This window comes from Mustela nivalis (assembly GCF_964662115.1).
Source record: "Mustela nivalis genome assembly, chromosome: 2".
Classification (NCBI taxonomy): domain Eukaryota; kingdom Metazoa; phylum Chordata; class Mammalia; order Carnivora; family Mustelidae; genus Mustela; species Mustela nivalis.
Window position 1 is genome coordinate 44,840,017 of NC_139021.1, and position 17,604 is coordinate 44,857,620.

The following is a 17,604-nucleotide window of genomic DNA, read 5'->3' on the forward strand; positions in this document are numbered from 1 at the left end:
GTGTTTATTTTAAATATTTTTCTGGTAGTAGAGAATTATATTCTATTCTGGGGACTGCCATCTGGCTGAAATGTAACCATATCAGTTCATCTATATTCCTGCCATCTGGCTGGAATATAACCATATCAATTCATCTGAATCTAAAATCATCTCATTTAGATCTAAATGGGATCTAAATATCTCATTATGTATGATGCTGGAATTATAGGAGATTGTTCTTTTTTGATTTTCCTTTTTTATTAATTTTTTGCATGAAAATAATTGTAAAATTTTAAACAAAGCAAAAATTATCTAAGATTATCACTCAGTTTAATTTATTATAGAATACTAGGTTGATACACCATATATGTATGATAGTTTCTTATAGCAGAGTATGCCAGACATTGTATGCTATAGGGAATGAAGAAGAAAAAGTTGTCATTTGTCTTTAGGGAGCTTTGATGAAAAAGGAGGGACTTTTTTGGTATAGTGAAATACATTCCCTTTAATTATAGTCTAAAGATAATTATGTTCTAAAGCTGTATCACATTAGTACTATTTAGAAGACTTTTTTTCTTGATAAAAATTGCTATTAATCTGATTTTTTACATTGCATTCTTCTTTTGTTACAGTATGGATTTTAGTGAAAGACCTAAAGAAATCAAAATCTCCAGAGTGGAACAGAAATTCAGAATGCCTTCACAAGAAACGCCCACTATGAAGGAACCCCCCAAAATAAGCTCTGATGATAATGATGCAGTATCAGATACCATGGAAAGGCTGAAAATCCCTACCTGTCAGCTTTCACCAACTAAATTCTCAGGTGTAAATAAAAGTAGAGATCAGCCTTTTCAGCGGCTGCAGACCAACTCCATCAAAAACTACTTTCAGCCTTCTACCAAAAAAAGGTATATTTTTAAATAAAACCTCTCTGTGTCTCTGAAAAATATTAATTATTAATATTAAGGTATTAATATTAATTATTAACTAAATAGTAATTAATATTTAGTCTGTGTTCTGCTTGGATATGCTTTGTGTAGAAAACGGACCCTTTGACTTCATTCCCTCTCAGAAACGTCCGTATCTCCTCCTTCACCAAGGTCATTATGGATAGAATCTCCCTCATCCCTTTTTTCCTGTGTACCTTAAGCTTCTCTGTTGTTTCACTTTGCTGCACTCCTTTTGAAGAGCTTTCCCACACCTCAGTTCTTTGAACTTCTCTCACTTCCTCAAAAACCATGCTCCCTCAATTTTTCTCTCTTTTTCTAGCACTTTTAATTATTCTAGGTCCTTCTCTATTCAGAAGCTCTCTCTCACTTTTATTTTTTAAAACATTCCCTTGACTTGGTTCTTTCCTCTAGCTACTGCCTCTTGTTCTTCACAATCATTGTTAAATTTCTCAGAAAAGGAGATTATTGTTACTGCTCCCATTTTCTGTATGAAGTATTTCTTAACCAGCAGTATTTCATCTTGACATGATGTCCTTGAAAGTAGCCATTGACATAGTTGACAATTCTGGTGGCCTTTTGGTGCTATTCAGTTCTTTCAAACCTTTCTTCTCTGTATGTGTTTTCTCAGTTTTTGTAGTGTGGGCCTCTTCTGGTGGTTTTGCCTCTCTCACTTTCCCCGTTGCCCCCTCTGGGGACTTTCCCTTTTTCTACCACTACTTTTTATATGCCGTATACTATACCTTCAGAGTTTCATGACTTTATTACAGATGATCAATATATTTGGTCCTAACTTACCTCTTAAGTGTCACTTCTACTTTTCTATAGGAATTTTCTGCTGTTTTCCCAAATCATAGTCCTAAACCTTTTCCCCTCTGTCATTGCATATGTATTATTTTTGTTAGGAGTTCATTTTGTCAAAATCTTGGACTCTTTCTCTTTTACCTCCCCAAAACAGCACTGTGATTCTTATTTTCATTGTTTTATAAATTCTTCCCTTTTCATCTGTTTGTTTTTCCAGACCTCTGACTCATTCTGACCACCTAAATTATTACAGAATCTTCTTAATCAGTCTGTCTAGCACACTGATAGTAGATTAGTATTCTTAAAATACCACCTTGACTATTCCAATTTAACATGAATTTGGTTAACTTCTTGGAAGCAGAGATGTTTTCTTTGGACCTTAGTACAATTTAAATGAGTAAAGTACTTATTCAGAACTTAATGAATGAAACAATATTGTACAGAAAATTCTTTGTCATGTATTCATATATTACTTGCAATACATAGTCTGTGCTGTATTCTGGATTTAGCCACTCTGACTTACTATCTTGAATCTGGCTCTCATTAATCCATCAGGTTTTATTCCTAAGGTAGTTTTTACCTGCCTACAAGTTCCTACATTGTAAAGTAAGCTATTGTTTCCTGGCAACAAGTCCTTTGTATTTTTATATCTTTCTACCTTTTCCTCTGCTTTGATTTACCAGCTGCTGCTGCCTTGGCAGAGAAGATAGGCCTCTCCTTATTGTTTTAGCCATTAGTTTGACAGTCCTACAAAAACATTAGTGTCCATACAAATTATGCTTTTTTTTCAGATGTCCCATTTTTAAATTTCCAGTGATACTAATTAATTAAATTAAGAATGTTGTGAATTCAGTGGGGAATGAATATTGTCAAACAAAAAAATTACTTAGCTGTGTTTATTTTCTGTTTTTGCTTTCTTCTCTCCTTTTTAAATCTAAGGGAAAGAGATGAAGAAAATCAAGATATTTCTTCACCCAAATCAGCAAGAATAGAAATGTCTTGTTCTCTTTTAGAACAGACACAACCTTCTGCACCCTCAGTATGGAAAAATAAGGAGCAGCATCTATCTCAGAATAAGCCTGTGGAAAAGAAACCAGATAATTTACTTACAGATAGAGATTTAAAATCCACTGTGAAAAATTTTGCCAATCAGTCTCTTTCTTCAGAAAAACTAAGATCAGAAAAAAGAAAAGAAATTGATGATTTAGCCATAGAAGATGAAGTATTAGATCAGTTATTCAAGAACACAAAATCAGAGTTAGAAATTGGAGTGAAAGTTGAAAAACAAGAGGAAGTTGTCAATATTAGAAAAAAGCCAAGATTGGATATAGAAACAAATGGCACTTTTAATGAAGCAGTATCAGAAAATAACAGAATATCTGTAAGTAACATTTTTTAATGAGAAGTACTACAAATAGAAACTTAGAATGTTAAAAAGAAATTTGTGACAATATAAGCATTTATTCTATTTCCTTGAGGAAAATATTAATATCTTCAATATCCAGTATTAAGTATAAGAATTTGTTGGTTGATAAGGTAAATGTTAAAAATACAGTATTTCTTCTATAGTAATAAGCAACAAAAAATAAATTCATGCTTATTATTATTCATGATTGTTTTAATAGATTTCCAGGCTGTACTGTTATTTTACTACTATATCAGACCTTTGGCCTTGATGGTAAGTATAGGAGATGCCTTAATAGAGGAAAACAAACACAGAAAAATGAAGAAAATTAGGAAAACAAACTACTAAATAAATTTTTAGCATGAAATAGGTATAACATCACAGGAATTTTTATTTTTATTTTGATATGTAATATCCTGTCCTGTTTTCCTGTATGTTGATAATTTGTCTTACCATTTCAGATTATTTTCTATTTTATGTGTAGGTAAGTTGCCTACTCTCTGTAGAATAGTTAGGTCATCAGGTCTCAGAGAGCACTGACCGCATGAAGTTAAAAGGTAATATTCTGATCTTTCATATAGGTCCGTTAGCTTCCCTCTCATTCATGGTTGTAGTCATCCCCTCCTATAAATGGCTACTGCATAAAGATAGGACTAAGTAGAAGGATAAGGATTAAGCAATTGAAAGTACAGTGATTCAGTAAGTATTTGTTGAGAATTAAGTATGGATCAAGCACTATAAATCTGTAACTACTGTTGAAAAAAACAAAGTATATGTCCTGTTTAGCCAAAATATTGGCATCTTGTATGAAGGAGAGAATCCTCATTATTTCTTTTGAGTGAATCCTCAGTGCCCTTTTGTGGACCAGCTATGTCAGAATCAGCTGGTGAGCTTATCTAAAAATAGAGATGCCAGACCGAAACCCCAAAAGATCCTAATGTAATACATCCAGTTTTTTTTTCCCCAGAAAACGTTTCCTCATTTTATGGGTTAATAATTCGTTTTGCTGTCTTTAAAAATTCTAAAATCAGTGGCTTAAGGAAGATAGGATTGTTTTGTTTCTATAAAAGAAGTCCAGAAGTAGGTAACCAAAGCTGCTTGGAAGTTCTGTGGTATAAGTTTCTTAGGCATCTGTTTTTCTCTCTACAAGGTTACATCGCTAGCCATCATGTCAGCTTCACAGGGAGGAAAACGGTGGAGAGGGGACAGGGTAAAGACCTTTCCACTGAGTTCCTCCTCACTTTGTAAGGAGCTCTGTCAGAAACTCAACTTTATAACTTTGTTCGTAGGCCAGAATTTAGTCCTGGCCCACACCACTCCCCAGCCCTCACCCTCAGTCTACAAGAGTAGGGGACATGTTTCAGGCTTGGCACATTGCTGTCCATAGCAAGCTAAGCATTAGATAAGAAAGATCGGATACTGAGATATCTGTAAGTCAATTGAGAACTTCAGAGAAAGAGGTATTCTTTATTATCAAAGATTAGCTGGCACTTTACAGAAGAGGTAAACTGAGTTAAGTGGATTTATATATCTTACAAGTTACTATCCTATAAGTTTAGTGGTTTCTACTGTAGTGGAAGTTAATGTGAGATTTAGTGAAATCCAAGTGTTGATTTCCTATGTTTAGTAAATTTATTTATTTATTTAATGAATTTACTAAATTTATTTATCTCTTTTTAAAGTTATGTTTACTCTGCTTGTATTACAACTTGACGGTGTTATTTTAGGTCCGGACTATTCCAGAATCTGTGTTGAGACCACTTAATGTTACAAGCATTTAATGTTTAGAAAGTTAGACTCTATTTATATTATTTCGCTTACACCTTTGGAAATGCGTTTCCCTGCCATGTTCTTCTCCCTGTACTTAATTTAAACTTAAAAAACTTAATAGTTTTTTCTGACATGTTCTTTTCTTTCTCTAGTTTTCTTGTCCTACTACCTGCTTTAACTTTTAATAGCCTTTTTTTCTTTTTATAAGTTCTATCCCACATTGGTCCCCTGCTCACAGTGGCTACAGCTCTGTCTGGAAATGATTGTGACTTTAATAACAGAACTCTTCGATTCCTCCTGTATGACTGCTGATTAATTTTCCTGAATACTCTACATTGGCTATACATTTTCCCAGGGCTCCTGGTCACCCAAGCAACTGGGCATTAGATCCCAGAGTGGAAGAGCCAGGAAGTGAGCGTTACACACCAGTAATACAGAAACCATTAAACAGTCTTTTGTCATCTAAAAAGACCTTTCATTTAATAGCCAAGGTTTACATGCTTTGTAATGATATCAGGGAATACAGCCATTTTATTTTTATGGTTCTGAAGCATAAATTTCCTTTGTCCTTATTTTACTATTTTAGAATTAATAACATTCTGAATAAAAATAGTTTTGCAGAAAACTGGAGAGTGAATAGTGATTTGATTGTGATACACTTTGGGTATGCTAAAAGTTAAATCACTATTCTAGCACTGTACATTTTTTTTTTTTAAGATTTTATTTATTTATTTGTCAGAGAGCGCGAGCGAGCACAGGCAGACAGAGTAGAAGGCAGAGTCAGAGGGAGAAGCAGGCTCCCTGCGGAGCAAGGAGCCCGATGTGGGACTCGATCCCAGGACGCTGGGATCATGACCTGAGCCGAAGGTAGCTGCTTAACCAACTGAGCCACCCAGGCATCCCTAGCACTGTACATTTTTAGTAAGAACCTGTTACAAGAGTATTTTTGCTTTCAGTGTAAGATGATTTTTGAAAATTTTGTATTTTGAGATAATTGTTGATTCACAAGCAGTTGTGAGAAATTATATAGAGAGATCCAATTATACCTTTATATATATATCCAATTATACCTTTATATATATATATCCAATATATATATATATCCAATTATACCTTTATATATATATATATATATATATATCCAATTATATGGATAGATATAGAGAGATCCAATATACCTTTCATTTTGTTTGCCCTAATTGTAACATCTTATGTAAGCACAGTGTAGTATCACAGCCAGGAAATTGATCTTGTTGCAGTTCATCAATCTTACTCAAACAATGGGAGATTATTATTATTACTATTTTTAAAGATTTTATTTATTTATTTATTTGTCAGAAAGAGAGAGAGAGAGAGCAAGCACACAAGCAGGCAGAGAGGCAGGCAGAAGTAGAGAGAGAGGCATGCTCCCTACCGAGCAAGGAGCCCAATGTGGGACCCTGGACCCTGGGATCATGACCTGAGCCAAAGGCAGCAGCTTAACCTACTGAGCCACCCAGGCGTCCCTGGGAGATTATTTTTAATTCATTTTTATCATTTTGTTGGAAAATCCTAGATGTTAATGGATTAAAGGAATTGCACTTAGTTTTTCTAGCTTTGTAAGTGATCGGGAAAAAATTCTCAGTCCTTTCATTTAAAAAACTTTTTGCAATTTTAAGGCAAAAATGTGATACTTCCCTTTAACATTGGATTCCTTACATATATTTCAGAAAACTAATTTCTAAAATATGTTGATGGTAGAACTACTCTTTTTCTATTTTGGGATTTAATATAGATTCTAGCACATCTGTAAATTTTTTCTTTTTTTTTTTTAAGATTTTATTTATTTATTTGACAGACAGAGATCACAAGTAGGCAGAGAGGCAGTTAGAGAGAGAGGAAGGGAAGCAGGCTCCCTGCTGAGCAGAGAGCCCAATGTGGGGCTCTATCCCAGGACCCTGGGATCATGACCTGGGCTGAAGGCAGAGGCTTAACCAACTGAGCCACGCAGGTGCCTCTGTAAATTTTTTCTTAAAGATTTATTTATTTTAGAGAGAGTGGGGGCTAGAGGGCAGAGGAAGAGGGAGAGAATCACAAGCAGACTCCCTGCTCTGAGCATGGAGTTCATCATGAGGCTTGATCTCAGAACCCTGACATCATGACCTGAGCTGAAACCAAGAATCAGACACTTAACATACTGTGCCACCCAGGCACCCCATAAGCTGAAATTGAAAGGTGTTGGCTAGATATTCCTGCTAGGTATATTCATATGTGTGTGTGTGTGTGTGTGTGTGTATGACATTAAATATATTAAAAATTATATATATTATATCCGTATTATCTGTATATAATATAATTATGTATATAAATTAAATATGTTATAAATAATATATAGAGAGATTTTTTTAAAATATGACCGCTGTGCCTGAATCTTGGCCTTAAAATTTCCTAGTCTCCATAAAATGTAAGCATGATTCATCATCTTTGTTTATATTCCTCTTCTTAAACGCACCCACTGTGCACAGAGCATCTTTTCTTCACCTCATTCTACACCCTCTTATTCTAAAGGTTTCCTCCTCTTTCTTAACTATAGCATCTTCCAAAGCCTAGTAGTAATACCTACCATTTACTGGATACCATCATTCTCTTTACAGCAGCCCTGCAGTGAAGCAGCAGTACTGTATGTATTGAACCGGTTAAGAAACTGACAGTAAAGAAAATAATAAAGAAAAGGGGGAAAAAAAAAAAGAAACTGACAGTAGGAGGTCTTCAGTAACTTGGCAATGTCACTTAGCTGGGTTTTGAACTGGGATGAAAACAAAGGACTGCTCTGCTCTTTTGGCTGTTCTTTTGTCAGCTTTCTCAGAGTGTCATATATTCAGTTACTCTACGCAGTGGGCATGCTGACATAAAAGGCATAAAAGGCAGTCTGAGAGGGTAAGTTTGATAGGCCTTTAAAAGGTAGAATCTCCAGGACTTGGTGATTGCTCAGCATGAGAAATAAAGAGAGAGGCAAGAGTAGAGGATAATTCTCAGGCTTAGAGTCTGAGGGCCTGGTAGGTTATGATATGATTCTCTGAGATAGAAAATAACTTGCTCAAGAGGATAAGCAAGTTCGAGGGAGTAGGGCAGGTTGGGGACAAGGTGTGGGGAGTAAACTGTTCTGATTGTAGGATGATGTATATGAAAGTAGTGAAAGAGCACATGATAGGCTTGGACTATAAATTTTTAATCTTACTGTTGAAAAAGGAAAACATTAGTTCTCCTTAGTCCCTAGGCAGACACAAAGTATTTACATTTATATTTCTGCCCTTTTCTTTCTAATTTTCTTACTACAGTTTTTCTTATTACAACTTTTATTACTGAATCATTGAAAATTTGATGTAAAACTATAAGCTCACCTACTATATCCCTAGGGATTATAGTATCAGAAAGCTATCTATGTACTATGCTTTCACCTGGAACCTGGTCTGGATATATGAATGTGAGGGATAGTATGACTGTTTACAAAGCAGTTTTCATTTTATTGCAGAAAATATCTTGAGCAATTAAAATAACCCTGTTTCCTTTTTCCTGGATTAAGGATGATTCAAAATTAAATATGAAACATAAGTTTAGGTAGAATCTTTTAACAATTTTTTATTTTAGACTATAGAAGTAATACATAGGGGTGCCTGGGTGGTTCAGTGGATTGAGCCTCTGCCTTTGGCTCAGGTCATGAGCTAAGGGTCCTGGGATCAAGCCCTGCATCAGGCTCTCTGCTCAGCAGGGCTCCTGCTTCCCCATCTCTCTCTGCTTCTCTGCCTACTTGTGATCTCTCTCTCTCTCTCTGTCAAATAAATAAAATCTTGAAAAATAAAGTAATACATAATTGTGTAGAAATACAGAAGACAAAAACTTAACAATTTGTTGATAATCCTACAGTCTAAGGATAACCATAATTAATATTTTGGTATTTTCTCTTTTAAATCTTATTTTGCAAACTTAGAATCAACTGTTAATGCTATTCTGTACTATTTTATATTCACTTATTATCATTTCTCGTATTGTAAAACGACTTATGTGAACTTTGATTGTTTCCAAGTCTTTATTTTTGTATCTCATACTACAATGTCTTTTTCTCTGTATATTTCTATTCTCATCTTATAGCTTCTCTAGGAAAGATACATGAAAACCAAATAACGGGGTCAAGAACATAAATATCTTTAAAGGTACCATTTTGTAATTTCTATGAACAAAGTCTTTTTATTTCTTTAGCAAGAAAATGAAATTGGGAAGAAATGTGAGCTCAAGAAAGATTCACTATGGTCAACTAAAGAAGAACTATCTGTGAGGAAATTTTAATTTTTATAATCAATTTCTGTCAGCTTACATTCTTAGGATTAATTTTTTCCCTGTCTGTAATCTTTATCTGTTTCATAATTATGCCTCCTCTGGAAATGGGTAGATCAAACCCATGATATACACAAAAAAACATGATACAACAAATAGAGTATGGAGAAAAGCCTAAGTGTAATTTCCTGCCTTCCACTGCATAGATGTGTGATCCTGAACAAGTCACTGTCACATTTCTGAACCTCAAGTCTTTATGAAATCAAGTTGACACTGTTCCAGCAGAGTGGCTGTTTATATCAAATAGAGTAATGAATGTAAAATATTTGGAACTGATAAAACACAATACAAAAGCATTAGGTCATTGTTAACTAATTAAGAGTTCCTAATTGCATTCTGTCACTAGTAGATGAACCTTGTCTTTTGACTTTTCACTTTTTTCCTTTGTTTCCCTCTTCATTTTAGTCCTGTTGCCACTTGCCATTTAATATATAGTAAAAGAGTTTAAAAAACTAAGATGGTCAGCTTTGAGCAGCTGTAGCAATGTTGATATGTAACTAACCAGTTAGTAGTGAATGACATAAAGAAATTCACCCAGCAACAAGAAGGAATCTTGAGGCTGATTTAATAACTATTAATCTGTGATTAAAAAGTGGCTTTCAGTTAATGAAGTAGTGTATCCAGAATTAATAATTTTTTGGAGATATCAAAAATAATAAGACAAATTACTGAAAATTCAAGAAAGCTTAAATATATTAGACGAGAACTTATAAAACAGATCATTGTAATAATGTTAGTTTATGGTTTTAATGAAAAATAAACAATACTGAGATTTTTTGCTAAGAAAATATATGCAAGAAGATAAATTATATATTGAGATGATATGTATTAGAATAAACTACTAAATTAAAATGCTATATATGCTTTTAGTCGTCTAGCACAGAAGTTATAAATGTTTTTAAAGTTAGTATTTGAGTAGTTTTCTTACTTGGTATAGATATGATTTGATTGCAAATACAAAATTCAAGTGCCAGAAATAAACCCTTTTTATTATTTTTTCATGTATTTGAACTTTTGTTTGTAGCCTTACAAATGACAAGTAATTTTCCTAATTTTTTTCTGCTTATGTATCCATCTTAACCCTATTTAAGATCAAAGATGAACTTCAGGATGACAGTGATATGCTTCCAAGGAAGGTGTTATTAACTGAATTTAGATCACTGGTGGTTAGTAACTCTCCCTCCAGAAATGCATCCAGTGTAAATAATGATTATGGTCAACTGAAGAATTTCAAAAAATTCAAAAAGGTATGGTATTCCTTTAACCAAAATATCACAAGAGGGCAGTGTTTGAAATGTTTTTAGAAAATACCACTGATGCTAAATATAAATAGTAAAAGCAGTTCATACTGAAAACTGTTATTTCTTCTGCTTAAAACAGTTAAAATTACTCTAGGAAGGGCATGAACTGATAAGTAGTGAATATGTGAGTAAATGTATGATGAATATATAATGAATACTTGGAAACAAACTTCATTAAGACTGAATTCCTGGGATGCCTGTGTGGCTCAGTGGGTTAAGTCTCTGCCTTCAGCTCAGGTCATAATCCCAGGGTCCTGGGATCCAGCCTGGCATCTCTCTGCTGAGCAGGGGGCTTGCTTCTCCCTTCCTCTCTGCCTACTTTTCTGCCTATTTGTGATTTCTCTCTCTCTGGCAAATAAATAAATAAAATCTTTAAAAAAGAAAAAAAAAAAAAAGACTGAATTCCTTAAAGGGTGCTGTTTACCTGGCCTTCACCACCTTAAACAGCAGGCTTTGGGTTATACTGATAGGGTCTTCTATTTCTAATAATCATCTATGTCTACCTGAAGGAGTTCTTTAACTCAGGGCTTTATGAAGATAAGAGATTTGTTGAAAATAGCTGAGCACATTAAATAATGAAAAGTAGGCATTTTACTATTACATTTATATATAAAAAATATAAATATGTACCCTGAGTATTATCATCAGACCTGAGTTGTTTCTTCTCTAGAAACTGGGAAGAGGTTTAATTTATCAGTATGGTTAAAAGAGTATTTCTGATCTACTCTGTATTCTTTTGTTGTCTTTTCTGGAATATTTGCTTCTTATCCCATTTTTATTACTGACTGTTACCTTTTGCTTAAGCATTTAATCAAAATACAGTAATTTTGTCCAAGGTGATTTCTGTGGTAGACTGCTTTTCACTAGAGTATAATCTGTATGATTCTTGCTATACTGTGAGGTGTTATAGTTTTTCTCTCTAATGTGAGCTACTATTAACATTTGTCAGTTAATTTTTTGCATACTATGACAATGTGTAAAAGGTTCTAAACACCATCTCTTGTACTTGGAGTGAAAGATGGAGATATCTCCCAGTTAGATGGCACCCACTTTCTCTTTTCCATCTGAAAGGTGTGGCTCATAAATACCACAGGGTCATTCTTTAACCATATGGTTACTTCATGTTGAGGATTATGTTACTGAGTCTCATTGTTAAATCAAAATTCAAAAGACATAGTATATTTTGTTATTAATGAAGTTACCAAAGATAAAGTGGTAATACTGTTGACCCAGGCATGGTGAAGGAGTATAGAGTTATACAAATTTCTGGAAAGTAGCCTGAAAATTTTTTAATTCTTAAAAATATTAATATCTTTGATTAAGGAATTTTATTTGAGACTGTAAAAGAAATTCAAGCCAAAATTTATGTAGCAGAATGATTTAATTAAATTGGCTCTAATTAAAGAATTTGTGTTTTTCTTTATATGCCCAGATCTAATGACGTGGCTCTATTTGTGCTTTTAAAATAGTATTCAATGATGAAAACTATTTTAAAATTCCCTTTCCAGGGCACCTGGGTGGTTCATTGTGTTAAGTGTCTGCTTTCAGCTAATGTCATGATTTTGAGGTCATGATTACGAGGGTAATTTGGCTCACATCCCTGAGCAGGGAGCCTGCTTCTCTTCTCCTCTGCCCCTCCCCCTGCTTCTTTGCGCACGTGTTCTCTCTCTCTCTCTCCACTCTCTCTCATAGATAAATTTAATTTAAAAGTCTTAAAATTCCCTTTCCACTTTATATATTGACATTTTAAATGTATGTCCCATAGATGTTAAGGGATTATTATTTCCTAAATACAATATTAACAGTGGCTTGATTTTCTTTTTCACAATTATAAACCATTAAAATTGTATTATTTATTTATTTTTTAAAAATATTTATTTGTTTATTTATTTGACAGAGGGAAACACAGCGAGAGAGGGAACATAAGCAGGGGGGAGTGGAAGAAGGAGAAGCAGGCTTCCTGTTGAGCAGGGAGGCCGATGCGGGGCTCAATCCCAGGGCCTTGGGACCATGACTTGAGCCAAAGGCAGACGCCCAATGACTGAGCCACCCAGGCGCCCCTATAACCCACTAAAATTTTAATTAAAAACATAAACTATTGCTATCTCCAACATCTTTTGCTAGGGATCTATATATTAGAAAGTTTTGAGACATAAATTTTCATCAGTACTAGACAAGACTTAAACTTTGACATCTTTAGAACAAAATATGATACTTTTCAGTCTCTATATTTACCTTAAGTTGCTTTAACTGCTAACTGACAAGGTAAGGCTATTTTTTAATAAAAACTCCCAATTAAAAATCTCAACTAAATTCTTGGTACAGTGACATCTAAATCTGGGTATAGCAACAGCCAAAAATAAATAGGTCAGAAACATGGGCCTAGCATGGGCCTAGTTACTGATCTCTCTCACTTCCATTTGTAGGAATAAACATTTTTGGCACTTATGTTACACGTGATTTATATTGTGCTTTCTTATTAAGCTTTTTTATTTTTTTATTATTTTTTAAAGATTTTATTTATTTATTTGACAGGCAGAGATTATAAGTAGGCTGAGAGGCAGGCAGAGAGAGAGGAGGAAGCAGGCTCCCCGCTGAGCAGAGAGCCTGATGTGGGGCTCGATCCCAGGACCCTGGGATCATGACTCGAGCTGAAGGCAGAGGCCTTAACCCACTGAGCCACCCAGGCGCCCCATTAAGCTTTTTAAAAAAATGATGGTTTTGAGGGTACCTGGGTGGCTCAGTTGGTTAGGCATCTGACTCTTGATTTCAGCTCAGTCCATAATCTCAGGGTCATGAGATTGAACCTCATGTCAGATTCTGCCTTTGTGGCAAGTCTGCTTAAGATTCTCTCTCTTCCTCTCCTCTATGCCCCAACCCCCATGTTCACACATTCGCTCTTTTTAAAAAAAAAATGAGATGGTCTTAATTTGTTAATGCATTTAACCTTACTATTTTTATTATATAATAGGTCACATTTCTTGGAGCAGGAAAACTTCCACACATCATTGGAGGATCAGATCTAATAGCTCATCATGCTCGGAAGAACGCTGAATTAGAAGAATGGTTAAGGCAGGAGATGGAGGTTAGTAGGAACTGAGGGCTGGTAATTTGCTTGGTTTACATTTTGTCCCTCATGGTTTCCTTAGAGCAAATCCTTAAAATCAAATTTTACGATAATTGACCAAAGGTCATTGATTCAGGAAAAATCCTAAATTATAGAGAATTAAGATTAATTTGTACCTATCCATAATACTTAAGAGCCTTTTAAGCTTATTCAAGTTATTAAAGAGGCTTTTAAGTTTGTTAAAAAAAACAAATTAATTAAGTTTGTATCCTAATATAAAGGGGAGAAAAGAGACTTAACCTACAAAAATGTAAAAGAAAGCTAAAGGCTAACAATCAAAAGATGGTTGTTAGTCATATGGGGGTTATTGCAAATAATATCAGTTACATAGTATATGAATGTACTGGGCTTTCCAGATCTGGAAATTATCTTTCAGTGGTCCTGAGAATTTCTCAGTCATTATTTTATTGAGTTATTACCTTTTTCCTGTTCTCTTGTATCTTTTTTTCCCGATGTTTAATTTTTTAAACAACTGCCATACTGTTTTCCAAAGTAACCGCACGGTTTTACATCCCCACTAATAGTGCGCAAGGGTTCCAGTTTCTCCATATGCTCTCCAGCACTTGTTATTCTGTTGTTTGTAATGGGGCATCTAACTGGTGTGAACTTTATTGTGGTTTTGATTTGCACTTTCCTAATGATTAGTAAGGTTATGCATCTTCTCATACACGTGTTGGCCATTTGTGTATCTTTTTTGGAGATAAACCTATTCAAAAATTTCTTCCCATTATTATTCAGATTGTTTATTTTTTGTTGTTGAATTAGAGGTGTTATTTATGTAGTCTGGATAATAGTCCCTTACAGATGTATAATTTGCAGATGTTTTCTCGCTTTCTCTGGGTTGCCTATCACTCCATTGTTTGTGTATTTTACAGATACACAGAAACTTTACATTTTGGTGTAGTTCAGTTTATCAGTTTTGTTGTTGATACCTGTGCTTTTGGCATCATACCCAAAATATCATTGCCAGATCCAATGTCAGAAAGTTTTTCCTTTTTTTCTTCAAAGAGTTTTATAGTTTTAGCTCTTATATTTAGATCTTAAATTGATTTTGAGTTCATTTCCATAGGTGTTATAAGGTTAGTTTATTTCATTCTCTGTGGTATACTTTTACACTTTGGTTTAATGATTCATAAGCACACCATCTCGAAGGAGGGGGTGGAGTCTTAAGTCAGTTACACTATTGACAACTGCTTGCTATGGGAAACTTGCCATAATGCCTCCTCCCATGGGCAGTTACTGATCTATCTCACTTTTCCCCAGAGTGTTTTTAAGTTTTAAGAAAGTAAGATAAATTATTAAATAGTGTTACTAAATTATTAAGTAGTAACTATTTCTATTTAATTCAAATTCTTAAGCTTTTTATTATGAAAACTTTCCAAACATACACAACATAGAGTAGTGGAACAAACCCAAAACACATCTTCAACAAATATTAGCATTTGCACATCTTGCTTTCTGTTCTCTTTCCCAACTTTTTTTCTTTCTGGAGTATCTTAAAGCAAATTCCAGTCATTTTATCATTTCATTTATATTTATATGTTCAAACATATACAGATTTCTGATCAAGTATATATTATGTCAGAGTGTGCTTTTCTGTGTACTTTTATAGTAGGATACTTACATAATCAGTTCATGTTGATTTAAATCCTAGACTAAGACCAGCAACATAATTTTGACACTTGAGATTGCTTTAGAGTTTTATAATTTTGCTTACTTGCTTTATGGCATGTCTTTAATCATATCTATAAGTAATATGTTGCCTAAGTCTCAGGAAACCAGATCTCAGTTACAACATTGTTCTGGGAAGATATGAACTGCTTTATAGCTCTCCATGTTAGAATGTGATTTTTAAGAATACATTATTTACATGTATCAGCTAAATATATTCATATACTCTGTAATGAAAATTCCCAGGGAAGTTTATACAAATATGCTTCTCTTTTTTTACTTTCTTCTTGGGTGTTTTGAGTCCTAGTTATTATTATGCAAAACAGCCATCTACCTGATTCATAATTTTTTCTACCCCTTATTTTTAACTGGAGAATTTAATAAAATTCAGTAAAGTGTCAACTTTTTGCTGTAGAGGAAATTACTGCATGAAAGTTAAGATTTCACATGACTGTTGAATTGAGAGATAACCAAGGTCTTGTTCAAGATTAGAAAGTTTTCTTCTTAGCCTTTGTGTTGTGTGATTATCTAGTGCTCCTAGAACCCAGAGGTGGGCTTCAGACAGGTCCTCTCAGCAGGCTATTTGAAGTAGAACTGTTCAGTAATGGGCAGTTAGGGGTCTTACCTCTTTCTTGAACTCTGGTTTGACAGAAGTCAAATTTCACTTTCTTCTCTATCTTATTTTTTATACATTTTATCCCTTTTTTTCTCAGGATTGTATTCTTTGGTAATTTTTCCAGATTATCTTCTAGTTTGGTACTTTTCCTTTCTGTTCTTTCTGGTTGGTATTCCCACCCATCCACTGAGTTTTCATTCAGCCTATTGTATGTTTTCAGTTCTGGTTGTCTGTTTCATTCATCTCTAGGTCTTACTGTTCCCTGATGATATTTTTAAGCTCCTCCTGTATTCTTTGCTTAAAGTGTTGTTAAGTTTCTGCTACTCTTCTCTTACGGAGTCTTGTTTCCACATATATGTTCTGTGATAGTTGAATGTGAACTGCTTATTTCCCTTGGAATTTGATCTGTGGGAATTCATTGAGTCCTAAGTTTAAGTTTCTTTCCTCTAGAAAAAATACTTTGTTTCTGCCTGTCTTGTTCTACCAATAGGAGACCACTTTAGCCTCCACTTGTGATTTTTTTTTTGGATCACCTAGGTAGTTAATATGTGTTTGGACCAGAAGCCTGAGTGAAGGCCAGCTGGTCAGTATAAACTTGAGTTTTTTTATTTTTCCTTCACCCTGTGTTGGGGTTGAGGCAGGCAAGTGTCTTTCTTACCTTCTTTTTGTGTTGTACAGTTTATTCCTCTTTCTCTCTTTAATGCTGGGGTCTTTTCTTAGATTTCCCCATCTTCGATTTTCTTTTATATTTCTCATCCCCCATACAGACATCAAAGCAGAGGCCAGTTTTTTTATGCTTTGCAGAAACCCAGAGGGCAAGGCAAAAGCTGGCCATGGTACTTGTTCACTTTTCAGGGCTTTTACTTTGCCTCATTGTGGGTTAATGTAGTCTTCAGCAATTTATGTTTAAATATGCTTTTTAATCAAAAAATTGTTAGGAGGGTCACCAAAATAAGTAGGGTTGTTAAGGTCACTCACGATACTTAGTGTGAAAAAATGAAAGAATGGAAGTCACATCCTTTTCTCTTTTTTATTTTTTTTTTGGAAGACTGAATGGCCCTATTTAAAATGTGCATTTCAAAGAATTACGGTACTACATGAAAGAATGATGAAGTTAAAATCCTGAAGTCCAGAAATGACCCATTTAAACATGAAGTGAATTATTCCAGATTTCTCTTTATTGAAGAGGAGTAATAGCCAGGGACAGAGAAGGAAGAGAGGGAGAGAGATTGAGAGAAGGAAGTAAAGCTGAAAGCATTGCTGAATTTTTGGACACGTTTCTTCTTTTCACGGTATTTTATTTCCTGAGATCCCTCTAAGACCAAGGGGTGATAAATAAAACCTAAACAAAAACCACTGTCAGGTTAGAATCAGTATTTGTTTCAAACTGCCTACTTTGATTTTAGATAAATTTTTTGGCTCCCTGCTGTAAATAGTGAGAATATTTGTACTTCCTCCCTTTCCTGTTCCCCCTCCTTCCACATGCCACCATCTTCTGGCAGTCCTTTCTTTTCTCCCTTTTTAGAAGGTGACTTGCATGCCTACCCAGTTCCTTCTTAGGCTTGCAAGTCAGTAACGATGAGAGTATGTCTCAGTGTTGATCAGCTTTCCAT

General features: G+C 34.5%; 1 protein-coding gene across 2 annotated transcripts in view; it reads left to right on the forward strand.

The window, feature by feature from the left end:
* NBN (nibrin) overlaps window positions 1–17,604 on the forward strand; it is a 53,481-nt gene that overhangs the window by 29,801 nt on the left and 6,076 nt on the right. For both annotated transcript variants that reach the window (XM_082719418.1, XM_082719419.1), the window contains 5 exons: window positions 612–887; window positions 2,670–3,111; window positions 9,142–9,213; window positions 10,368–10,523; window positions 13,549–13,662. In XM_082719418.1, the coding sequence (XP_082575544.1) occupies window positions 612–887; window positions 2,670–3,111; window positions 9,142–9,213; window positions 10,368–10,523; window positions 13,549–13,662 (1,060 nt within the window). The remainder of the gene's footprint in view (window positions 1–611; window positions 888–2,669; window positions 3,112–9,141; window positions 9,214–10,367; window positions 10,524–13,548; window positions 13,663–17,604) is intronic.